This window comes from Sus scrofa, chromosome 6, assembly GCF_054392235.1.
Source record: "Sus scrofa isolate SSC_HxYL_T2T_F1_AM1 chromosome 6, Sscrofa_HxYL_maternal_Yorkshire_Landrace_v2.0, whole genome shotgun sequence".
Lineage (NCBI taxonomy): Eukaryota > Metazoa > Chordata > Mammalia > Artiodactyla > Suidae > Sus > Sus scrofa.
The window spans coordinates 58,091,155-58,116,268 of NC_139388.1; the positions used below are offsets into that span (position 1 = coordinate 58,091,155).

General features: G+C 53.8%; 2 protein-coding genes across 20 annotated transcripts; one reads left to right on the forward strand and one right to left on the reverse strand.

The window, feature by feature from the left end:
• The first annotated feature begins 1,810 nt into the window (after positions 1-1,810).
• FUT2 (fucosyltransferase 2 (H blood group)) lies at positions 1,811-12,038 on the forward strand. Of its 2 annotated transcripts, none has more exon segments than NM_214069.1 (2): positions 1,811-1,911; positions 9,824-12,038. In NM_214069.1, a coding segment is annotated over 1 exon segment (1,023 nt). In that variant the 5' UTR covers positions 1,811-1,911; positions 9,824-9,825; the 3' UTR covers positions 10,849-12,038.
• On the reverse strand, positions 3,398-25,056 carry MAMSTR (MEF2 activating motif and SAP domain containing transcriptional regulator). Of its 18 annotated transcripts, none has more exons than XM_084961668.1 (10): positions 24,994-25,056; positions 24,338-24,420; positions 23,121-23,159; positions 22,190-22,362; positions 21,829-22,013; positions 21,422-21,524; positions 21,059-21,253; positions 20,580-20,768; positions 20,447-20,501; positions 3,398-7,755 (listed from the first exon to the last, which is right to left on the reverse strand). In XM_084961668.1, exons 2-10 carry the CDS (start codon positions 24,393-24,395, stop codon positions 7,640-7,642), a joined length of 1,113 nt encoding a protein of 370 aa, XP_084817794.1. In that variant the 5' UTR covers positions 24,396-24,420; positions 24,994-25,056; the 3' UTR covers positions 3,398-7,639. The 18 variants fall into 18 exon arrangements, with proteins under 18 accessions (XP_084817794.1, XP_084817791.1, XP_084817790.1 ...); XM_084961664.1 differs by lacking the exon at positions 24,994-25,056 and adding an exon at positions 18,728-18,796 and having other exon boundaries at positions 6,542-7,755; positions 23,121-23,213; positions 24,338-24,620; XM_021094694.2 differs by lacking the exon at positions 3,398-7,755 and adding an exon at positions 19,417-20,256 and having other exon boundaries at positions 22,190-22,332.
• Positions 25,057-25,114: the final 58 nt, after the last annotated feature.

Consider the following 25,114-nt stretch of genomic DNA (forward strand, 5'->3'; position numbering starts at 1 on the left):
GTCCTTTCTCGTTTGCACAGTGGTTGTCCAGCCCTAGCCCTGTGCTTAGTGACCGAGGGCCAGGGCTGTTAAAAGCTACGCAGTGAAGAATCCCCATGACTCTGGAACAGCCTGTTAGACATTCGTACAGGTGAAAACGCTGCTTACATGTGTCTAAGCTCTGACTCTGCTTTCCATGTGTTATAAGCTTCCCCGGAGTGTCTGTTGTGGCACAGAGGAAGCAAAACCAACTAGGAACCGTGAGGTTGCAGGTTCGACCCCTGGCCTCGCTCGGTGGGTTGTGGATCCGGTGTTGATGTGAGATGGTGTAGATCACAGACATGGCTCCGATCTGGTGTTGCTGTGGCTGTGGTGTAGACCAGCAGCTGTAACTCTGATTAGATCTCTAACCTGGGAACTGGGAATCTCCATATGCCCCGGGTGCAGCTCTAAAAAAGAGGAAAACAAAAAAAGTTTCCCCTCTGGGCTGCTCTTCTCTGTCAGGGACTCGCTGGGGAAACCAGCAGCCCCTCGTCTGGTAGGCCGGCTCCCACGTTCTGGACTTGGCTGCTGTGTCCTCATGGTGTTGCTTCCCTGGCAACTTTTCCCTCCCGTTTTCTGAAAACTGGAGATAGCAGGGAGAGGCCTTTCTTTTTTCTTTTTGGCGGTGTTGGGCTGAAGTAGGCATTTCTAGTTGGTGCAGGGACCTCCTGTCACCTCTCTGGAGGGGGTGCAGCGGGGCTGCTCGTCTTTCAGTGTTAGGACTGCCGGGTGCTCTGGAGATGCCCACTTCATCCCTCCCCAGTAAAGCTCCCCCCCAGTCTCGCGTCTGATTTTGGCAGCTGTAGACAAGCATTTCCCGGACCCATAATTACCATTAAGAGATGCAAACCAGGAGTTCCCGTCGTGGCGCAGTGGTTAACGAATCCGACTAGGAACCATGAGGTTGCTGGTTCGGTCCCTGCCCTTGCTCAGTGAGTTAACGATCTGGCGTTGCCATGAGCTGTGGTGTAGGTTGCAGACGCGGCTCGGATCCCGCGTTGCTGTGGCTCTGGCGTAGGCCGGTGGCTACAGCTCCAATTCGACCCCTAGCCTGGGAACCTCCATATGCCGCAGGAGCAGCCCAAGAAATAGCAAAAAAGAAAAAAAAAAAAAAAAAAAAAAGAGAGATGCAAACCAGCAGAATGGTCATTTCCTAAGAGAATCTTTTTTTTATTATTATTTTTATGGCCGCACCTGCCAGCCTACACCACAGCTGTGGCAAGGCCAGGGATCGAACCCGCATCCTCATGGGCACTCTGTTGGGTTTTTAACCCCCTAAGCCACAACAGGGGCAGCTGAGAACCGTTTGTGAAGTGAGTGCAGCTGAGAAGAGTGGCTACCTGCCAGGTGTTTTCCAAGATTCCGGCCTGCCTGGTTTTGTATTCCATGGCCAGTATTGTATTTCTGGCCATGTGACCTTGGGCAAGTCTCTTGGCCTCTCTCTGTCAGTTTTCCCCGCTTTACCGAGGGGCACAGGGTGTCGTGGCTCTCACAGAGTTGTGAAGGTGGGATGAGGTTGGTAGGCCAGTAAGTGCTAACAGTTGTGAGAAATCACTGCGGGCCTCACTGCGGGCGGAGGAGGAGCGGGCCCATTCCGCCTGGGTGGCCCTCCTCCAGGCTGCCCTCCTCCAGGCTGCCCTCCTCCAGGTTGCCCGGCCACGGAGCCCTAGTCCCTGCAGCGCTGGGGGAGGAGGGAGGAAGAGGGAGGGGCTCCGGGCTCACCTGGCTCGGGCAGCCTGGCCACCCCGCCTACCCCTGGAGTAGATCTTGGGCGGGGTTTTCAGCCCTTGGTGCTGGAAGGTTCGAGAGATTCAGAGAGAGGAGTCGACCCGAGGGGAGGGAGCCTGCTGAGCTGCCAGCAGCGCCACTTTGCCTTCCAGCCAGAACCAGGTGAGAGATGGCGAGTGGGGGGCGCTCCCTGCACCGCAGCTCACACTCGCGTACACACACACACACACACACTCACACACGGCAGAGAGCTGGGAAGAGGCTTGACCCCTGGGATTCAGGGCCAAGTGGAGACTCAACCGGCCACTCCTTGGCCTCTGACCCGCTCTGGGATGGACCCCGCCTCGGGGCCTCCACCTCCTCTGCCCCAGCGCACCGGCCCCCTGACCTCCCGGTCAGCCCCCAGCACCCTCCTCAGCCCCCATCACCTTCCTTCCCAGCAGACCTGTTGTTAGCACCCGGTCCCCTCCGTCACCGCCGCGCTCCCCATCCCCACCCGAGGCCACCAGCTCCCACCCTCCTTCCTGTCCTCGGTTTCCTCCGAGAGTGAGAGGCCAGAACAGGGTCCGCAGTCCCTGGAGCGGCCCAGAGCCGAGCCCCTGTGGGCGCCCCGCGCAGGCCTGCCCTGGCGCCGCCCGGGAGGTGGCCGGCTCCCTGGCTCCCCAGTTCTATCCTGATTCAGCCTTTCTGTTCGGGGTTTCAAGGTGGGAGCCCCACTTTCTGTCTTAGGCTCTTCCCCAGCGCTCCTGCTTAGAGTGTGAATTTCAGGTGGGGGAGAAGCCGGGCGGACCTGCCGGAGCCGGTGTGGGTGGGGAGGAACCTGCAGCCCGGCGGGCCCTGAGCTGCGGGAGAAGGAGGGCGGGGGGCGCCTTCCGAGCGGGAACAGGACTCGCTCATCACTGGGTGTGACTGGGCTGGGCCTGAGGAAGGGGAGGGGGGCGGTTTGAGCTGAGGCGGGATAGGGCTAGCTCTGGTTGGGAACAGATGCTGAGGGCTGAGGGGGGCAGAGGAGAGGCACAGAGGCTGCGGCTGGCCTCCAGGAGGGAAGAGGGTGAGGCTAGGCCTGGAACAGAGAGAAGGGGATGGGAACTAGAAAGTTGAAAATAAATGCTGGGCAGGTTTTTGTGCCCCCCCCGCCCCATTTTCCTGAGGGACCTGGAGCTTGGTTCAAAGTTGGGGCTCTCTTCTGTTCTATATCCTATGGCAACCTCTCCCCACCATGGGATGACTCCCTGGGGTCCCGGATGGCGGAAGGGACCTTGAGCCGTCCAGTGAGGACCGAGGGCCAAAAGAGAGAGGGGATGGATTTCCTGACCTCTGACGACTAGAGGGAAAGGCAGGCTCCTTCCATTTGCCAGAAGCTGCAGAGCCTTCCTGCTGGCAGGGCTCCCCTTGCCCGCAGGGGGTCCTCTCCTGGTCTCCAACCTCCCAGCCCCTGCCCCATGCCTGCCCCCCCCACCCCCTTGCTCACCACTCCCTAAGCCTCTGTTTCCTTAGCTTTCAAATAGGCGTCTTTATACCTGCTTCTCCATTAAAATTCAGTAAGAGAGTGGTTCCCTCTGTGGTGCAGTGGGTTAAGGATCCATCATCGCTACAGCTGCGGCTCGGCTTCATTCCCTAGCCTGGAAACTTCCACATGCCACAGGTGTGGACATAAAAATAAACATTTTTTTAATTCATTAAGATAAAGCTGTGGGAACTAGGAGGAAGGGGAGTGGGGCATGACAACAGGACACATGGTTCCAGCCAGAAATAATTGTGAGTTGGGGGTATTAGGCTTGCTCCGGGTGGTAGGACAGCCCATGTGGCCCAGCCTTCACTGCACAGCCCTGCAGAGAGGTGCTGTCCCATTTTTGGGGTGATGACAGAGAGGTAAAGGCCTGTGGTTAGGCCCCCGCTCCCAGACACTGGGTTTCACCCTGTGATACTCTCCCCAACTCTTTCTCCTCTCCCTGCAGCCTCAGTCAAGATCATGGGGTCAAGGCCTGGAGGCCAGTGAGGCCCCGTCAGCATTTGCCCATCCCCCTTTCTGGGTCTGGCAGGAGGGAACCAGGGAGACTAAGAGACATTGTTCTAGAACATTCTGCTTTTCTTCTTACAAAAAAACAAATGAAACTAGCCTTCTTGCTTTCTGTATGCTGTAAACAGATTTTCAGGGGTGTATTCGGGGCACCCACTGCCAGTCCAGAGGCGAAGAGGTTTGAGTATGAAGGTCTGTTCTTCCAATGTTCCTTTTTTCACCTACTAGGTGTTGGGAAATGGGGACCAAAAAAAGAAAACTACCAGGGATGTAAGGAAATGAATGAGGCAGGGAGATGTTGGCAGAGACTCAGGGAGAGAGGGAGACAAAACCCAAATGGGAGCAAACGGAACCGACAGAGGTAGAGAGCTGCATTCCTTCTGTGCGCGCGTCCCGATGCCTGCTCCGTGCTGAGCCCAGCTTCTGGGGCCACACGGCGCTGCCTTAGTTGGTCTCGGGATTCACAACCGCTGATGAAATCGAGCCCTCCTTTAGGTCTGCTCCCGTTACATTCATGTACGACTCCTCCCAGTGCTATGATCTGGTCTAAAGGCTACATTTGACCATGACCCACACACCCAATGGGAAAAGTGGAAACCCACTGGTTGCTGGCCCAGAGCCCATACAAATAGCACCTTCTGCTTTGTCTGTGATAATATCAAAATTGTACTGCCTGTGTCTATGTGCCAGGCACAGTTTGCATCCTCAGAGACATGAATTCACTTGTCCAGAATCACACAACTGGTGAGGGTAGGGATTTCACAGCTAATGTGGAATCAGCAGCCCACAGCCAGAGATGGTGCACTTAGGCACAGAGAGATGTGTCCTCTCCAGGTCACCAAGTCAGGTTCATTCCATGCAGGGCTGAGTACGTGGAGGCTTCACTTTCATGGCCATGAGGACAGGGCCTTATCCGGGGTTTGTGGGCAATGAGGCTGAGACTTGTGAGCTGCAGCTGAGCTTCGAAACAAACCTTATTCAGCAAACCCAGCTTCTCCGACTCCTTTCTTTCAGGTTAAAAAGGGGCTAGAGGTCGTTTACCACCCGGAAGTCTATTTCTGGTCGGACTCAACACCTGGGGACACCCAAAGGGCCCATGCCTCCAGCTGAGTTGGTTCAGTTCACATCCATTTGACAAGCCAGAGTCTTTTCTGGAAAGAGACCCCTCATGCGATCTTAATGGGCTCTGAGGGTTTCAGTGACTATATATTAATAAATCAGAAGAGGGGATGTTGATCAGCAGGCCCTGTGCTTTTATCAGCCATAATTAGTCTCAGAGGGCCACACCTGCATGGCTGCTGGCAGCTGCCCAGCTTCAGCCTGGTCACAACCAGCTTGATTAAGCCCCAGTGCTCTCTGCCCAGTGGGCACTTGGTTCAGTAGTTCAACCAGGAAGAAAAAAAAAAAAAAAAAGCTGGGAGTTCCCGTTGCGGCTCAGCGGAAATGAACCTGACTAGCATCCCTGGCCTTGCTCAGTGGGTTAAGGATCCCACATTGTCATGAGCTGTGGTGTAGGTCACAGACATGGTTCAGATCTGGCATTGCTGTGGCTCTGGTGGAGGCCGGTGGCTACAGCTCAATTCAACCCCTAGCCTAGGACCCTCTATATGCCATGGGTGTAGACCTAAAAAAAGCAATAATAATAATAATGTGTTAACTGGGATGACATAAGTAATGCTTTTTCTGCTTTTCCTCACTGGCTTCTAGCCACATAATGGAGGGTCAGAACCACTCCGTTTCCTGCTTTACTTACAGCTGCTTGGCTTACGCTCAGCAACCCCGTCTTCAAAGTCTCGCCCTTTAGGGGGCTTGATCCTAAGAATCCCAGCCAATAGTTTAATCACCTGCTTCACTCGCCAAACTTCTGGGTCAACATTGATGTCCCAGGATGGGTCTTCCCAACGCCCCCTTCCTCCTGTAACAGCATAGTGAGTTCCACATGTTCTCAGAAGGTCTGTCCTGTGCAGCCGCCCTACTCCTGGAACTAGTTTCTGTTGTAGCCAGAGGTGAGAAGAACAGATTGTGTACTTTTTCAAACATGAGCAGATTTTCTGGGAGTTCTTGACTGGTAATTGAAGCAATTCCAGTCTCGAGGTCTCTGCCCAGCTCTTCCGGTGTCTCTTGGTGACTGGTTCCCTCTGCTTCAGCCCGCCTCTGACATGTCCCAGCCACACCGATTCCTACTCTCCCTTCCAGCATCACCTGCTGTGGTTTCACAGAAAGATCTTTGGTCTTTGTCCCCAGCTCCTGGCACATAGCAACCAAGATCCTTGGCATTTCCTGACTGCCAAGTGATAGGAGTGTCTCCTATGATGACAGGCAACTCTTGGCAGCCTCTAGATGGCTTCAGGATAGGAGCTGCTCACCAGAGACACCAAGCCTTCATTAGAAGATTGGCACTTTCACGGAGTTTCCGTCGTGGTGCAGCGGAAACATATCCAACCAGGAACCATGACGTTGCGGGTTCAATCCCTGCCCTCAGGATTAGGATCCGGTGTGTTAAGGATCCGGTGTTGCCGTGGGCTGTGATGTAGGTCACAGATTGGGTTCAGATCCTGCATTGCTGTGGCTGTGGTGTGGGCCGGCAGCTATAGCTCTGATTCAGCCCCTAGCCTTGGAACCTCCATATGCCGTGGGTGCGGCCCTAAAAAAAAAAAAAAAAAAAAAAAAAAAAGAAGAAGAAGAAGATTGGCACTTTCAGCTCCAAACACTTCTCCCCACCCCCACCCCAAGCTCTTGGGAGGGGAGATGGACCAGAGATTGAGTCAATCACCGGTGGCTAGTGATTTAATCAGTCATGCCTGCACAATGACACCACCATAAAAATCCTAAGCAGTGGGTTTCAGGGAACCTCTGAATCAGCAAACACGAGCCAGTAGGGTGGTCCACCCAGACTCCAAGAGGACGGAAGCCCTGTGCTCCAGACCCTTTGGATGTCATCGTATGGCTCTCTTCTTCCGACTTCTCATTTTTCTTTACGATTAACTAGTAAGTGTAGGTAAAGCGCCTTCCTGAAGTCTGTGAACCATTCTAGCAAACCAAGGCTGAGGAGGGGTCATGGGAACTGCCCATCTGTGGCTGGTCTGTCGGCGTATGAATGGCCCAGGACTGCTGGTTGGCGAATGAAGTTGGGGGCAGCCTTGCGGAACTGTACTATTTTACTTGCAGGATCTGAGAGTAAGTCCAAGTAGATTGTGTCAGAATTGAATTGTTAGACGTCGAGATGGTGTCAGGAGGAAAAAAACATGACCATCTGCCTTCTGAGCCTTTTAGTGAAAATACTCAAGAGAGGGTTTGGCCATAGACACACGAAAAGATGCTCAACATCGCTTATTATTAGAGACAGGCAAATCCAAACCGCAATGAGATGTCCCCTCACACCAGCCCGAATGGCTGCCGCCAGAAAGCCTACAAATAACACAAGCTAGAGAGGGTGTTGGTGGGAATGTAAGTTGGTGCAGCCACCATGGCGAACAGCATAGACGTTCTTTAAAGAACTAAAGACAGAGTTACTATATGATCCAGGAATCTCACTCCTGGGCATCTACCTGTAAAAGATGAAAATTCTAATTTGAAAAGATACATGCACCCCCATATTCATAGCAGCACTATTTGCAATAGAAGACATGGAAGCCACCGACACGTGCATGACAGAGGAATGGATAAAGATGTGGTTCATTTATACACCATGGAATACTACACAGCCATAAAAAAGATGAAACAATGCCATTGGCAACAACCTGGATAGACCTAGAGATTGTCATACTGGGTGAAGTAAGTCAGAAAGAGAAAGACAAATACCATATGTTATGTGTGGAATGTAAATAAGATACCGGAGTTCCCGTTGTGGCTCAGCAGTAACCAACCCGACTAGTATCCATGAGGATGCGGGTTCAATCCCTGGCCTCCACTCAATGGGTTAAAGGGTCCGGCATTGCCATGAGCTATGGTGTAGGTGGCCGACGCAGCTCGGATCCCACGCAGCCCTAAAAAGCAAGATAATAAGTTAATTAAATTAAATAAGATACAAATGAACTTATTTACAAAACAGAAACAGACTCACGGACATAGAAAACAAACTTAGATTACCAAAGGGAGAAGAGGGTGGGGAAGGGATAAATTAGGAGTTTAGGATTAGCAGATACAAACTACTATTAAGGAGTTCCTGTTGTGGCTCAGTGGTAACAGAACCTGGCTAGCGTCCATGAGAGTGCGGGTTCGATTCCTGGCCCCACTAAGTGGGCTAAGGATCCGGCATTCCCTCAAGCTGTGGCGTAGGTCGCAGACGTGGCTCAGATCCAGTGTGGTTGTGGCTGTGGTGCGGGCCGGCATCTGCAGCTCCGATTCAACCCCTAGCCTGGGAACCTCCATGTGCTGTGGGTGCAGCACCCCCCCAAAAAAAAACCCTACTATATTTAAAATACATAAACAGCAAGGGCTTACTGTATAGCGTAGGGATTCTGAATTAAACCACAATGGAAAGAAAAAAGAAAGGGAATTGGTCATCTCCTCTTTGAGAGCAAACCTGCACTGATCAGGAACTCAGCCAAAGAAAGGAGAAGCCGCTGTGGAGCCAGGTGTTTACCTCGGTGTCAGTCATCTGAAGCCAGGACGGTGGACAGGTTGAGCGGTTGAGCTCTTGATGGGCAGTGCAGTTTCCCGTCAAGGAGGATGTGGATGGGGAGGGCACGCAATGATGGACACCTCTGGAAACTGGGTCCCCAGGAAGCAGCAGCTTCACACACTTGTGCTCATCATATAGTATACAGATACCCACACACGTACACTCACAGGATATAAATCCACGCACTGTCGGTTCACAGCCACCTACACATGACATGTGCGGTGTGTGTGTGTGGTACCCGACCTTATGCTTACACAATACAAATATAGCTCAGATAGTTGAGGTTCAGTTCCAGACCACCACAATAACGCTAATACTGCAACAAAGTAAGTCGCACCAAGTTTTTGGCTTCCCTGTGCCTACGATAGTTATATTTATCCTATACTGTGGTCTTCTAAGCGTGCAACAGCATTATAGCTAAAAAAAAATAATGTGGCGTTCCTGTCAAGTCTTAGTGGTTAACAAACCTGACTAGTATCCATGAGGACATGGGTTCAATCCCTGGCCTTGCTCAGCGGGCTAAGGATCTGGCATTGCTGTGGCTGTGGTGTACGCCGGCAGCTGTAGCTCCAAATCGACCCCAAGCCTGGGAACCTCCATATGCCATGGGTGTGGCTCTAAAAAGATGAAAGACCAAAAAAAGCCAATGTAAATACCTTAAAAACACTTTATTTCTTTAAAATGCTAACCCTGGAGTTCCCGTCATGGCGCAGTGGAAGCGAATCCAACTAGGATCCATGAGGTTGCGGGTTTGATCCCTGCCCCTGCTCAGTGGACCTTGCGTTGCTGTGACCTGTGGTGTAGGTCACAGACATGGCTTGGATCTGGCATTGCTGTGGCTGTGGTGTAGGCTGGTGGCAGCAGCTCTGATTTGACCCCCTAGCCTGGGCACCTCCATATGCCACAGGTGCAGCCCTAAAAAGCAAAATAAAATAAAATGCTAACCCTTATCTGACAAGGCAGGGTTGCCAAAAACCTTCAGTTTGTAAAAAACACGCTATCTTCAAAGTGCTCTAGAAGGAGGCGTGCCTGTATACTCACAGCCATGCAAGACAAGGTACCCTACACATGCAGTGTCCATTTGTATGCACACAACCTCACACAGAGTCATACGTACACAATATATAAGATACCCAGGTATAGTCAAATGATGCACATGCCATGCCTGTGGATATACACAGAACGCATATATATCCACGTGTGTAAACATGCACATATGAATCCAGGGGAAACACACCCTCAAAACACTCATCTAGCGATGTACCTGCATAAATGCACCTGAGTATTGGTTTCCACGCACCCACAAAGTAAATCCACACGCAGAAACATCTACACAAGGTTGCACACATAACTGCACTGCCAGCTTCATGCGCCACCCCTAGGGCCTCCAGCCCCAAGCTAACCGCTCCCTGTTCTCCCTCCCCTGACAGCCATGCTCAGCATGCAGGCATCTTTCTTCTTCCCCACGGGTCCCTTCATCCTCTTTGTCTTCACGGCTTCCACCATATTTCACCTTCAGCAGAGGATGGTGAAGATTCAACCCACGTGGGAGTTACAGATGGTGACGCAGGTGACCACAGAGAGCCCCTCGAGCCCCCAGCTGAAGGGCATGTGGACGATCAATGCCATCGGCCGCCTGGGGAACCAGATGGGGGAGTACGCCACCCTGTACGCGCTGGCCAGGATGAACGGGCGGCCGGCCTTCATCCCGCCCGAGATGCACAGCACGCTGGCCCCCATCTTCAGGATCACCCTCCCGGTCCTGCACGCCAGCACGGCCCGCAGGATCCCCTGGCAGAACTACCACCTGAACGACTGGATGGAGGAGCGGTACCGCCACATCCCGGGGGAGTACGTGCGCCTCACGGGCTACCCCTGCTCCTGGACCTTCTACCACCACCTGCGCACCGAGATCCTCCGGGAGTTCACCCTGCATAACCACGTGCGCGAGGAGGCCCAGGATTTCCTGCGGGGTCTGCGGGTGAACGGGAGCCGACCGAGTACCTACGTGGGGGTGCACGTGCGCCGGGGGGACTACGTGCACGTGATGCCCAACGTGTGGAAGGGCGTGGTGGCCGACCGGCGGTACCTGGAGCAGGCCCTGGACTGGTTCCGGGCTCGCTACCGCTCCCCCGTCTTTGTGGTCTCCAGCAACGGCATGGCCTGGTGTCGGGAAAACATCAATGCCTCGCGCGGCGATGTGGTGTTTGCCGGCAATGGCATCGAGGGCTCCCCCGCCAAAGACTTCGCGCTGCTCACGCAGTGTAACCACACTGTCATGACCATTGGCACGTTCGGGATCTGGGCCGCCTACCTTGCTGGTGGAGAGACCATCTACCTGGCCAATTACACGCTCCCGGACTCTCCCTTCCTCAAACTCTTTAAGCCCGAGGCAGCCTTCCTGCCCGAGTGGATTGGGATCGAGGCAGACCTGTCCCCACTCCTTAAGCACTGATGTCGGCTGGTCCTCGGCTCCCCATTCTTCTTTTCTGGCTCCCCCCAAGATCACTTCCAAGGCACAGGGAGCACACATTGTTCCATGTTCCAAGTCACTTCCCTCTTGTATCATAATGCTTCCAGCTACAAGCAACAAAGTCCCAACTAACTTGTGTAAATAACATGTTTGTGTATCTCACACCACAGGGCCCAGAGGTGGTGCATCTCCAGGGTTAGTTACTTTAGTAACTGAAAAATGTCGTCAGTGACCCCAGCTCCATCCATCTGGTTGGGCTGCCATAATGTCTTAAATCAGCTCCGACACGGTCCTCCTGGCCCCGAGAGGCTGCCACATTCCCAGGTGTCCCACACAGATAACCTCTTCCCAGCGCAGCAAAGAGAGATCTGCGCTTAAGTACCTTTTGAAGAATGTGGGAAACCTTCCAAAACCTCCAGCAACTGGCCCCATGTCTCATTGGCCAGAACTGTGTCAGATGACCACATGACCCCTTCCATGGCATGACGAATGAGACCCTGGGATCGGCTTAGCCTCAGGTCAATAAATCTTTGCCCGCTGCAGCTGGGGAGTAGATCAGCCTCCTCCAAAGGACATGATGGCTTGCAGAAACAAAAGTGGGGTGTTCTTACCAAGGAGGAAGGGAGGCAGGGCTGTAGGATGCAAAACAGAGAAGCCCTGAATTGCTGTGCAGGTTGGTCATACACAAAGGCACCTGGCCAGGGAGGCAAGTGGGGCTTAAATAGAGCCCCAGTCTGTTCACCAAGCCACGTGTCCTTGGGACTCAGGCTCACTTTTTTCTAGTTAGTCCACCCAGAGCAGGGACCTTTTTTCCAGTTTTGACAAGATAGCCGTATTGGCTAGGAGTTAATGTGAAGCCTAGACCATGTGCTCCACCTCTACAACCCTGGCTTCCGGTGCCCGTGATGATTATCCTTGCGAACTGAAGCCAGGGAGGTCCTGTTGTGGCTCAGCAGTTAAAGAACCTGACTGGCATCCATGAGAACGAGGGTCCAATCCCTGACCTCACTCCGTGGGTTAAGGATCTGGCGTTGCCGTGAGCTGTGGTGTAGGTTGCAGACGTGGCTCAGATCTGGCATTGCTGTGGCTGTGGTGTAGGCCAGCAGTTGTAGTTCCGATTCAACCCCTAGCTTGGGAACCTCCATATGCTGCAGGTGTGGCCCTAAAAGAACAAAAAAAGAAAGAAAAAAAACTGAAGCCAGGGTGGCTCAGGGAACTTGATGAAAGTACATTCATTCTTTCAGTAAATACGTGCGGTGGTGAAGCTAACAGACAGAAGCCCTGCTCTCCAGGACTGCGTTCACGACACATGGTGGCTTAAAATGACAGCAGTTCATTATTGCCCACTATTCTGTGGGTCAGCTGGGTGACTCACTGCTCCCTGCAACAGTGGCTGGGTTCTGCTACGCAGCTGCGTGTATGTGGAGCACCACTGGAGTGTCCTGCAGGGTGGGATAGCTTGGACTCCCTCACGACATGGCTTGCAGGTTGTTTGCTGGAACCCTTGCTTTTGGAGTCCTCAGACATCCTCATCGCGTGACAGGTCCAGCTATGAAGCTGTGACAGGTCCAGCTGTGAGGAAGCCCAACCCCAACGAGAGGCCACACGGAGGTGCTCCGATTTAAACATCTTGGCCGAGGCCAGCTTCAAGTCATCCCAGCCCGGGCATCAGCTGTGTGAGTGAAGAAGCCTCCAGATGAGTCCACAGTTCCAGTCAACCCAGCATTTAGAGAGACCCAGCTGAGGCTCCTGACCACGTGCGGTAGTGATAAGCCATATCGGAATTCCTGAGTCCTGTGAGCAGAATAATGCTTGTCGGATGTCACCAAGTTTTGAGATCATCTGGTAGGAAGCCATAGATAACTGGATAGCCAACTCATGAGACTAGTCTCTGTGTTTGCAGAAACGTTTCTGCCTTTGGCGTAAGGTGGGCCAACATGAACATCCCCACCAGACTTGAGATCGCATGTGCCAAGGTCCTGTGACAGGGGAGAGTTTGTTTATACGTGAGAGCGCAGTTAGGCCAGTGTGGCTGCAGCAGAGAGACGGGTAGAGGGGGCGAAGGTGGCGCAAGACACTCCTGGCCGACATGATGAGGGCTTTGGGGTTTAGTCTGAGGCCAGTGGGAATCAGAGGGCTTTAATGAGGGGGGGCCATGATCTGATTTGCCGTGTGGACATATCTGGCTGTGACTCGGAGACAGGGCTGTGGGGCAAGGGTGGAGGCAGAGAGAACACGGAGACGGCTCCTGTGACGTCCCCGGCACCCAGCAGTGGTGGGCTGGGGAGCTGATGGAGGAAGCAGAAGTCTCATTTCGAGAGCCCAACTGAGACACCGAGTGTCTCTGGCAGCTTCACGTCCCTGGAAGAAAGGATCTGCCTGCCTCCATCAGACAGCGGGGAGGGTCACCGACTACAAACGTGGCTGCCGTATGTGTTTGGCGGTTGGTTCCAAAGGAGAATGAAAGAGTAGCCTGAGAATTGGGAAGATGCCCCCAAAATGGGTACATAGGACAAAAAAGGTTTGCCACTCACACTTCAGCGACTGCAGCAAGTCAGGTGGTCACATCTCATTTCGAAGAGGGCAAATAAGAGCAGTCTGCCCATGTGCCCACGTACGCTCCGATGACTACCTCACATCTCCTTGCAGGCCTCTATCGTCTCTCTGGGTGGTTCTCTCTGGGCCCCTTCTGTGTGGCCTGGTACCCATGGAATGGGATGCAGCGGTACGCGCTAGGATAATAACTTGCCGGGTTTCTCAATAACTCTGTTGAAGGACTCCTCTTTCAAATTTCCAGTCTTATTTTATACAACTGGAATGGGAGGTGGTCACTGGGCCAGATTTTGCCATTTTAAAAAAAGAAAACGGGAAGGTCCCTTGTGATGCGGTGGGTTAAGGATCTGGCATTGTCACTACAGTGACTCAGGTTGCTGCTGTGGTGCAGCTTTCAGGGAACTTCCATATGCCATGGACATGACCAAAGAAGAAAAAGGGAAAAAAGAAAAAGAAAAAAGTTCTCGTTGGGGCACAACGGGATCAGCAGCATCTCTGCAGTGGCAGGAGGCAGGCTCAACCCCTGGCGGGCATGGTGCATTAAAAGGATCTGGCATTGCCACAACTTTGGTGTAGGTTGCAGCTGTGGTTGGATCTGATCCCTGGCCCGGGAACTCCCATCTGCTGCTGGGCAGCCAAAAAAAAAAAAAAAAAAAAAAAGAAAAGAAAAGAAAAAAAGGAGGCATTCTCATTGCCGCTCAGTGGGTTAAGAACCTGACTAGTATCCATGAGGATGCAGGCTCAATCCATGGCCTCGCTCAGTGGGTTAAAGATCCGGTGTTGCCTCAGGCTGTGGTGTAGGTCACAGATGCGGCTCAGATCTGGTGTTGCTGTGGCTGTGGTGGAGGCCGGCACCTTCAACTTCAATTTTACCCCTGGCCTGGGAACTTCCCTATGCTGCACCTACAGCCCTAAAAACAAGAAGAAAGAAAAAAGGAAATAAACTACATGTTAATTTATTAATTTAGCATTCTCTGGGTTTTTTTGTTGTTGTTTTTTGTTTTGTTTTGTTTTTTTGTCTTTTTGCCATTTCTTGGGCCGCTCCCACAGCATGTGGGAGGTTCCCAGGCTAGGGGTCTAATAGGAGCTGTAGCCGCCAGCCTACACCAGAGCCACAGCAACGGGGGATCAGAGCCGCGTCTGCAACCTACACCACAGCTCACGGCAACGCCAGATCCTTAACCCGCTGAGCAAGGCCAGGGATCGAACCCGCAACCTCGAACGAACCCTTCCTAGTCAGATTCGTTAACCACTGCGCCACAATGGGAACTCCCCGCATTCTGTTTTCTTAATGTACACCTAAAAATGTATTTGGGGAGGGCCCATTTTACATGCTTCTAAATTAAAGCAACATCGTAGTTGGTTGGAATTTTCGAAAATGGCTGCAGTAACATTTCCCATTGATTTCATTCTCCTTTCTATCCCCATCTCGATAATGGTTCTATTCATTTATTTCAACCAAACCCTTAAGCCCATTCTTGATTCTTTCTTTCACATTTCATCCACAAGCAAGTTCTGTCAGCTTGACCTTGAAAATATACTCTGGATCTGATCTTTCGTTCCTCTGCCATCACCATTCTGTCCAAGTCACCACCATCTCCATCTGGGCAATCTCTTTAAACGCAGACTAAGCAGGGAGTTCCCGTTGCAGCACAGTGGACATGAATCTGCCTAGTATCCCCGAGGATGCAGGTTTGAGCAGCCTTGCTCTGCGGGTTAAGGATCTAGCGTTGCTGCGGCTGTGGTATAGGCCGGCAGCTGCAGCTCTGAGTCGACCCCTAGCCCGGGAACTTTATATGCTGCAGGTGCCGCCCTAAACAAACAATCAAACAAATAAATAAAAGACCTAAACTCCCTGATGGCTTTCAGGGAAGGGTTTTAAAGATGATGGTGATGAGGATGAGGATGATGGGGGTGAAGGGGATGAGGATGATGGTGTCCGGTGGTTGGTGGAGCTGCGAACTGGGGTGTAGTCATCACTGGTGGAGCAGAAAGAAAAAACAAGGTGGAGGTAAAAGTCAGTGACTGGAAAGAGCAAACAAGCTATGTGGTAGCAGAGAAGGGAGGGAGAGAGACAGGGGCTGGGTGGGTTGAGAAGAGAAAGAAGAGGGGGATGGGGAGGGGGGAAGCACACAAAAGATATTCTTCTCCAGCCTCCCCAGTGACTATGAGTGGATCCTTCTGGGGAATGTCTATGAGATAGATTGGTCATTTTGGTATTATGTCATAGATTCTTGGTCTTTTTCATGCTTCCACTGAAATCATGGGATGGCAGCTTGATGGTGATGTGGGTCCCTCTCTGACTTCATCCATCCTGGGCAGCACCCCCATCAGTCCAGCCCTCATTTTTCCCATCCCCTTGGGTGGGGAGGGCAGGCCTCTCCTTGGTGGTGGTGGCAGCTGGAGGAAGCCGCTGAAATATCTGGAGAAGAGCGAGGGGATAGGCCGTGGAGAGTGCGAGTGCGGGATGCAAACCCATCCCTCAGCCTCTGGATTCAAACCTGCATGCTTCACCCACATCTCCACCTCCCCAGGAATGCCTCAGCCGCCGCCCCCTGCCCCGACTCCTCGGGACTGCACTCGGGCCCCGCAGGCTCTCAGCCCAAGGCTGCCCTCCTCCAGACAAATGAGAGATGGGGACAGAGTGATAGGACACAGAAGCAGGCAGAGCTGGGAACAGATTGATAGGGAGAGAGACACACAGAAGCGTTGGAAGGGAAACAGAGACAGAGGAAGCCCTGCCAGGCCCCTTCTGACCTTTCCCACCCGTGTTCAGCCCGACATGAAGGCTCCTGCTGCCACCCACTCCTCCAGCCCTGGATTCTGCCACACAGCTGACACCCACCTTTTGCTCCAGGAACCCTAAGCTTACAAGGGTCTCCAGATGGCAGCACCCTTCACACTGCCAGACCTGTGTGTGTTCTTCTCTACGAGGGTGCTGTTCCAGAAGGTTCCTCTGACCACCTCCTCCTCATCCTTTGAGTCTTGGCAAAAATGCTTTCTCTGATCATCCAGTCACATTTCCCTGTAGCTTCTGGTACTTTCTGGGAATCATGACCCTCCTATCCCCCGTGCCATTGCTGTGAAAGTATTTATCCCCCTGCACTGGGACCCCCTCTTTGCAAATGAGTTTCACCAGAGCAAAGATTGTGGCTCTTTAATTTTTTTCAACCATGAGGGCACAGGCTGTGGACGTATCTGATTTAAAACCCCACGCCAACACTTCTTTTTTGGCTTTTTAGGCCCGTACCCGCGGCATAAGGAGGTTCCCAGGCTAGGGGTTGAATCAGAGCTACACCACAGCCACAGAAATGCAGGATCCGAGCCGCATCTGTGACCTACGCCACTGCTCATGGCAACGCTGGATCCTTAACCCACTGAGCAAGGACAGGGATCAAACCGGAGTCCTCATGGGTACTAGTCGGGTTTGTTACCACTGAGCCACGATGGGAACTCCATCCACTCTGACACTTCTTGTCTGTGTGACACTGGGCAGATCACTCCCTTTTCTCTGATTTTTAATTATTTCCTCTGGGGAGTGAGGATGAAACTTCATACCTGATTGGGTTGGAAGACACTCAAGATTCCCTTTGCCTCATGGTAACGATCATTTGTTCCATTCCATTCATTTTATCTTGGATTTTTTGTTGTTTTTGCTGCACCCGCCATGTGCAGAAATTCCTGGGACAGGAATTGAACCCATGCCACAGCAGTGATTTGAGCCACAGCAGAGACTATGCTGGATCCTTAACCCACTGAGCCACCAGGGAACTCCTATCTTGGAGTTAATGTTTGTCAGAGTTTACACACTTCAAGGAACTAGGATTATCAATCAGTAGCTAATAATGGTGATTAATATTTATCAGCAGGTGGAGTTCCCAAATAGATTCATGTTTGCTTTTTAGGACCACACCTGTATCGGCACATATCACATGCCAGGTCTGGTTTGTGGACGGTGTGTGAACCCTTTAATACACACTGGGCTGGAGGTGCAGAGGAGGAAACTGACACGACAGCCAAGACAGGGGATGTCGTGGACTCTAGGCCTGTAACACATACTGATTCCCACTCACAGTGGACACTGCTGACGGCCTGCCCACGTCCCCTCAGACTCCTCTCGCCAGTTCAGTGCACCTAACACCTGCTTCTGTGTGCTTTAGGCATGAATCATGCCTTGTTTATTTTCTGTGTTGCTGGTGCTTTGACGTCTGGGACCTTGCTGACATTGGAGGGCCTGCCCCCTCCCAGGGCTGGCCAATTGCTAGAGAGAAAAAAAAAAAAAAAAGGACTCACAGGAATTCCCTGGTGGCTCAGTGGGTTAAGGACCTGGCTTGGGTCACTGCTGTGGTGCGGGGTTCCATCCCTGGTCTGGGAACGTCTGCGTTCCTCAGGTATGGCCAAAAAAATGGACCCATATGTAAACACACCTTTCACATGCCAGCCAACCAGCCCAGAGCCCACACCCACAACCACTTCCTTTACTGAGCTCGTACACTTCAGGCCACCCCTACTCTCTGCCTAATTACCCCAGAGAAAGTTCCAGACAACTGGGGACAGCCCCTACACCCAGAGCCTGCTGAAATTCTTCAAACTAGACACTCCCAAGCTTACCCCACCTCATCTGTTCCTTCCCAAGGAAACCAGTCTTTACTCTTGCCCAAGCTCCGCCTCTCCCCTTCCACCTCCTGACTGACCCTGGTGCTTCCCCGTGGAGCCCTGCATAGCTTGGTGTGCCCCCTTCCTTTGGGATCTGTGAAGATAACAAATTGTCTTTTCAATAGCAATTGTCTCCTGATCTGTTGACCTCACCATATCTGAATAATCATGAAACCTACATTTTTAAAACACTTTGCTCCTAATGGCTTGCCCTGAAATCTTGTTTCTAGTACCACCCTTGGGCTGAAGGTACCAGCGAGCTTATGTCCTGCCCCTTCTCGTGACCCGTGGCCCTTGACTGCCTAGAAGGGTGTGGTGGCAAGTCTCCAAATATAATCCCCAATGACCATGCTCCAATATTCATCCATTTGTGTAGTCTTCTCCCATGGTCAGCTTGGGCTGCCCTAATTTGCATTAACTGACCAATAAAATATGGTGGAAGTGACATTGTGCCAGTTCCAAGCATTGTCTGTAAGAGACTGGACCTTTCTGCTTCCTCCCCTAGGAAGGCTCACTTTGGGGAGCCCTGAGCTACCATGTAAAGAGTCCAGCTCTCTATTGGCAAAAGGAACACATGGAGAGGGAGAGCACCGATGCTACACAGAGAATGAGAGAAGTTCGGGTATCTCACAGCCCATAGGGTGAAGCCTACCAGCCATTCCTGCCAAGGTGCCAGACACATCCGAGTGCGCCATCTTGGATAGGCCAGCTAAGTCGGGCCCTGGAATGAATGCAGCTTTAGTTGGCATCATACAGTGCCGAGGAATGGCCTCACTGAGCCCAGTCAATCCATGGAATTGTGGACAATCGTTGACAGTTATTAAGACTCTAAATTTTGGGGTGGTGTGTTATTCAGTAATAATAAACCCAAATAGGAATTTCCTTCGACCTCAAAGGCCCAGTTCCCTTTGCCTCAAGGTGGGAAAGACTCTGCAGCTTTATCTTCCAGAGCTCCCTGTGGGATCAGGCTGAGGTTGGGACTTCACCTGAAGTCATGGTCTTGCTCGTCTTCTTCCTCATCACTGTCAGATTTCATCTGTTCTTTTATTGGTTTCTCCAAGGGGCATTTCTTTCTTTTCTTTCTTTTTCTCTTTCTTTCTTTCTTTTTTTTTCTTTTTTCTTTTTTTTTTTTTTTTTTTTTTTTTTTGCCTGTCTATTTAGGGCCACACCCGCTGCATATGGAGGTTCCCAGGCTAGGGGGTCAAATCAGAGCTACAGCTGCCGGCCTACACCACAGCCACAGCAATGCCAGATCCTTAACCCACTGAGCGAGGCCAGGGATCGAACCTGAAACCTCACAGTTCCTAGTCAGATTTGTTTCTGCTGCACCACGACAGGACCTCCAGGGCATTTCTTTAATAAATCACAGATACACGATTCTTATCCCAGACTCTGCCTCCCAAAGACTCTGACCTCAGACACGACACATCTGATTTGTCTCATCTCCAATCAGAAGCTAAGGGTCTGGTAGACAGTTCTCCCTCTCCACTCTTCCCTGCCCCTCCCCTGCCTCCAAAGAGCATTGACCACCTTCGAGGCTCCCCAGCAACAGGGAGACATCTAGGCGGTGGGATAGGGGTTGGGGGGTAAAGGTGGGGACAAAAACATCTATGAGATCTCTGAAGGCAGCAGCAAGCAGCTTGTTTGCCCTGGCCAGCAACCAGTGAAACCTCCTTGCTCCCAACCACATGACCATGGAAGGGGGTCAGGCAGATAAAAGTCAAGAGGTGGGCATGTTAGCAGCAGTTCAGAGGCCAGGTGGGGATGAGCGTTGTCTCTGAGGTTGTGTCCATGGCAGGAGGGGCTCTGCTGGTTGTTCCCACCCCTCCCTCGCGGAGTCATGTCTGTGACTTCCCCAGCCCCGCCAGTTCACAGTCCCTGCAAACCCAAACATCCATCACCATGGATCCTCCAGCAGGTCCCACAGCCGAGTGCCACTGGAATCAGATAAGTCAGCAGAGAAGATGCTGGAGGCTGGGGGGCCACAGCCCAGCGGGGGACCCCCACTCAGAGCCTCCAGCCAATCCAAGGAGTCTGTGGGGCCCCTGGGAGAGTGGGACAGGGAGTTCGTGGGGGATGGGATTGAGGAAGAGAAAACAGATGAGAGGCCTTCAGAGTCTGGGGAGGGGGACAGCACGTCGAAGGAGCCAGGAAAGTCCAGGGGGATGGGGGGCAGTGGGTCTGCAGGAGAAGGAATGTATTGTGAGTTTAAGAAGGCAGCGATCCCTCCCAGCTCCCTATTCTTCCTTTCCAGAAGTTTAGGTATCCAGCCCACTCCTCCTTAGGACCCAGGAATTCAGACACCAACCTGTCCCTCCCTCAGACCCAGAAGCCCAGAACCTCAGCCCAAAGCTCAGAGTTCGGCTCTTACCCTCAGGTTCCACTTGATCCTCTAGGATGTCATCGATGCCCCGGTTCGGAAGCAGCTGTGGACAAGCAGAGGCGGTGTGAACCTGGGACTCCAGACTGATCCTGACTGAGACCCTAGGCCTGCGCTCTCTCACCTGCGCTCTGCGGATCGCTTCCTGCAGCTCCTCCTCCAGTGTCAGGGCTGTCGAGGCTGGTGCTGAGAAAGGGATCGGCGCTGGAGCCGGAGCCGTCGTCGCAGGCGGAGCCGGAGCCGGAGCCATCATAACGGTTTCCGCGGCATGTGGAGGAGGAGGAGGCGAGTGAGGTGTTGGACTCGGCTTGAACTAGAACCGCCGAGAGGGAGAGTTTCTATAAGCCGCGCCCACTGGGAGCAACCTCACCCACTCGCAACCTGTGGCTCCACCCCCTGGTCCCGGCCAGGCCCTTCACTCGTTGACCCCTCCCTTTGGCCTCGCCCCCTATTCTTTCATTGGCTTCCCTTCCCTTAAGATCCTCCCCCTTTGCTCTTAACTACGCTCCCCACACTTCATTGGCTATTCTTTTCTCGACTTCCTTTCCCCGTCCCGCTTTGTCTTCTCCTCATTGGTCTACACGCGCATAGCCCCGCCCTCACCGATCCGGGCCTCCGGGAGGCTCCCAAAGCTTTGGCCCTGAAGCGTGGCCAGGGAGCATCCAGGGGACTGTCCTCGCGCCGCGGCTTTGGCCGCTCGCGGGGCGGGGCACCGCCGCGCATGCGCTCCAGGAGCATCGACTTCGTCCCAGACACCGGGAGGCCCCGCAGGCGCAGCTGCTGTCGGAGCTCTGAGACCTGAGGTGAGGGGTGGGGAGAGGCCTGGCTAGGCTCGCGGCCGTGGCTGAACTTATGGAAACTGAGAGAGGAGGGACTGGGGTCTGATGGAGCGGGGGTTGCAGGGTTAGATTTCTGGGTCCGCACTGAGGGAAAGGGCCAGCCTGGGAGGTTACTCCCCAAACTCACCGTCAGCTCCTCCAGTTTGAGGGTCTGAAGTTCCAACTTGTGTGAAGGGGGCGAGGGACCGGGGACTCCTGGTGGGGAGGAAGTGAAGGGAGTGGGCTTCATCCTGACGATAGTTGGGAGGGGGAAAGACAAGTTAGAAGGAGCAGAAAGAAAAGGCCTTCTAGAGTCCTCAAAGACAGGGGCTCAGGAAGATGCGGGAAAGTGAGGGACCCGAATTCTGAATCTCCTAGGGCTCAAACACAGGAGGCTAGTTCCTGTGCATGGTGGAGGAGGAACTGGGGGGCTCAGACTCTGGGTATGAGATCAGGATTCCTGCAGTAAGAGGGGCTGGGAACCTCAACCTGAGTCCTTGGGGAGGAGGGAGAGGAGGTCCTGGACCTCCCTGAGAACCAAAACGGGGGTCATACCTAGGAGGTGGCTGCTGTGAGTGTGTCCCTTCCCACAGAGGTGGTCCAGGGGGACCCAAGGCCGACCCTTCAGCCTGGGGGTCTGCCCTCGTCCCTTGTCTTGGCTCTGGAGGCATGTACTGGTGGTATGTCAGATTCCCCTTGGGCTTGGGCTCCCTCCAATGCTGGGAGATCTTGGGAGACTCCTGAAAAGGCAGGTATGATGTCACATGCTATAGCTCGTTCCCACTTTCCTGCCCCTGAGCCCCATGCTAAGTATGGGGTTAGCTTGTCACCACCAAAAGAAGCAAAATGAGCAGCAGCAAGGAAGACCAAGGCTAGACTCTTAGGAGGACTTCCCTTCACTCTGGTCAAAACTCACCTTCTTCAGGGACCTCCAAGGGCAGTACTCTGGCTCCGGAAGGACCCCAGGGTTGAAGAGGAAAGGGGCAGGGCCCGAGGGTGAGGCTGGGGCTGGAGCCAGAGCTGGGCCTGAGGCTGAGATCCACGGATCTGGGTCTGAGACTGGAGAGGCGGCAAAGGACCCTGACAGGTCTGCAGGCAACAAGCCAGGCAGGGAGGAACAAGGCTGTGTGGGAAGGAGGGCCCCGGAGGTCCCAGTTCCCCCAGGGTGCAGAAGGACAGGCGGTGAGTGAAACCCAAGTGGTGGGAGCTGGGTGCCTAGACTCCTGGATCTGAGGGTGCTAGGGACCCAGTCTTTTGTATGCTCTAGAGAGGTAGGAGGAGTTCTTTGTGGCACAGTGGGTTAAGGGTCTAGCTTGTCACTGCAGCAGTTTGGGTCACTGCTCTGACGCAGGTTCAGTCCCTGACCTGGGGACTTCCACATGCCTGGAGTGTAGCCAAGGAGAGAGAGAGGTAGGAATGACACCCCCAGTCACCAAGGGCTGTGGTGGGTGACGGCTGGAGATCACAGATCTCTGGGGTTTTGCTGGGACAAGGGTGGAGCCAGCACTCCTGGTTCTTGGGGGGAGAGAAAGGCTGAAAGCTGTGTCCTGAGATTTGTGTGCATGCCAAGTATGGAGTCTGGGATGCCTGTCTTCTCCAAAGAAACAAGATTCATGCATTTCACTGCAGTGAGAAAAGCCCGAGAGCGGGAAGGAAAGCTCCTGGGGTGGGGCAGCCGTGGGACCTGTCCTCCCAGGTCCTGGGAAAGGACAGGATGGGACTTCAGTGTACCCCTGGGGCCTAGGGACTGAGGCTCGGGAACCAAGCTGGATATCTGGTGGCCGCAGTCCTGGGTGCCCCGAGGGGAGCAGGGCCACCATCCCCGCCCTTTCAGGGCCCACACTTACTCGGGTCCTGATACCGTCTGTAGATCCGAAGCTGAAGAACTGTGGAGGGATGGGGGAGGAGAAAGGCAGGAAGGGAGTGTCCAAGAGCCCGGCCTGGCAGGCGGGTGTGAGCTGCAGTTGTTGCTGGGACCACGTGCCCAGCCCCCTTACACACCCCGAGAGCGCAGGCTGCGGGTGGGCGGGCAGCCGGCTCCCTTCCCGGGCCTTCTGCCTGCTCCCTGCCAGCACAGCGCTGAAGGCCAGAGCCGCTCTGGGGCTGGGAGCCAGGCAGCGTGTGGGTGGGAGGCGGCCCTGCCCCCGGCTCCACCTGCCCCCTCACCAGCCATGCCCACCCATCCTCGCCGTCTTAGCGTTTGTCCCGTGCCTCCTTTTCTCCGTGCACCCCGTTTTGCACACACCCTTCTGTGCTACCTCCCCTCAGTCACCCCCTTGGCACACCAACCTTTAAACACGCATTTCCTGGGGCTCTGGTTTTGCACCTACACTCTTTTTGCCCACTGGTACCCTTTGCCCCGCTTCATGCTTGGCTCGTTGTCTTGGCACACACCCAGCCACGTGAACACACTTATTTGCACATTCATGATTTGCCCCCCCCCCCAGTTTTGGAGCAAAGATCTCTCTTTGCACATTTCTGCTCTTTGTGCAAGTACACTCTTGCACACTCCTTGCTCTTTGGTTTTCTTATCTTTGTACCCACCCAACTATGGAAGCACACTTATTTGCACACTCAAGCACGCTGTCTACTCAGGACTTGACTTCCAGGTATCCCCACGTGCACACTTTCCACCTGCGCTGGGACATGCAGTGCACCCTTTGACCCTTTCGAGGCTTCCCAACTCACTGTCCCCTCCCTCACCCACAGTTCCACACCGGGCACTCTGAAGTCCCAGCGCTGGGTGCTCCTCCTCTTTGCACAGTATCAGTTTAAACCCCTCTGCCTTTACGGTACCGGCCCTCTGCACACCCACCCCAAGTCTACTCCCCACTGTTCGAGTGAGCATCGCACTAGCCATTTGTACACTCACTGTCCACAACTCGACTGCTTTGCTGGAGCTTCCTTTATACACACAAATTATCTTTTGCACAGAAAACATATGTCTCCTGGGTGTAACCACCCCCCTCCCATCTCACCGCCGCCGTGCACACTCCCAGAGTCAGATTATGTCCCCAGGACCCGGGGGACCCCTCCCCTACATTCATTGAGAGAAGCTTCTCACCCGATCGGAACTTGGAACGAATGATTTGGGAGCGCTGGGAGGAAGCCGCCAGGGTCATTGCCAAGGCTGGTCGGGGACCTGGACTGGGGAGGGCAGGGCCCCCACAGGAGGCAGGGTCAGAGTGGAGGTCAGAAGGCGTCCCCCGCATGTGAACACAGCAGGGAAAGGGCCTAAGGAACTTAGAGAAGGGGGAGGCCTTGAGTGGTATCTTCTGAATCCTGGGGAAGGAGGCGACTGGGGGCCCAGACTCCTGGGTGTGAGAGACCAGAGGGCTGGGGACCAGGACTTCTGGGTGTGAGGGAGAAGGGGCTGAAGGCCCCAATCCTGGAGCCTGAGGGAGAAAGGACCTGAAGTCTGGGGCTCCTGGGTCCTAAGAAGGAGGGCACTGGTGGCCTGGACCCCAGATCTGTGAAAGGGGAGGAAGGAAAAGGGGATGAAGGGCAGGAACTCAATACTCCGAGGGGCCTAAAATCTAACCAACAGCCTTGATCAAGGGCAGGTCCCAGGGGAGCAGAATGGTCTCTGCCTCCTGCTTTTTAGAAGGGCGTGGGTGGATGTCAGCCACCACGGTCGATGGGGAAGGGACTGGGATCAGAGAGGTGACAGAAGAGTTAGGGCGGGTTCCCCTCCCACCCCGCACCCCAGGGGCTTCTCACCAGGTGGGCTCTGCGCAGTCGTGCTTTGCAGCCGCTTCAGTCCCGCGATCTAAGCCAGAGGCCGCAGGCCCCGCCCCACCAGCCTTTAGGGGGCGCGTCGAGAGCGGTGGAGGCTGGCGGG

Bases quoted from the DNA above. Each gene is read 5' to 3' on its own strand.
- MAMSTR (XM_084961658.1), bottom strand. From the start codon at position 24,485: ATGCGGGGGACGCCTTCTGACCTCCACTCTGACCCTGCCTCCTGTGGG. The intron at 22,363-23,120 runs GTAAGTGTGGGC...TGTTGCCTGCAG, and splicing joins CAGACGGTATCAGGACCCGA to ACCTGTCAGGGTCCTTTGCC. The intron at 21,525-21,828 runs GTATGACCCCCG...AACTATCGTCAG, and splicing joins TCACAGCAGCCACCTCCTAG to GATGAAGCCCACTCCCTTCA.
- FUT2 (XM_084958623.1), top strand. From the start codon at position 9,826: ATGCTCAGCATGCAGGCATCTTTCTTCTTCCCCACGGGTCCCTTCATC.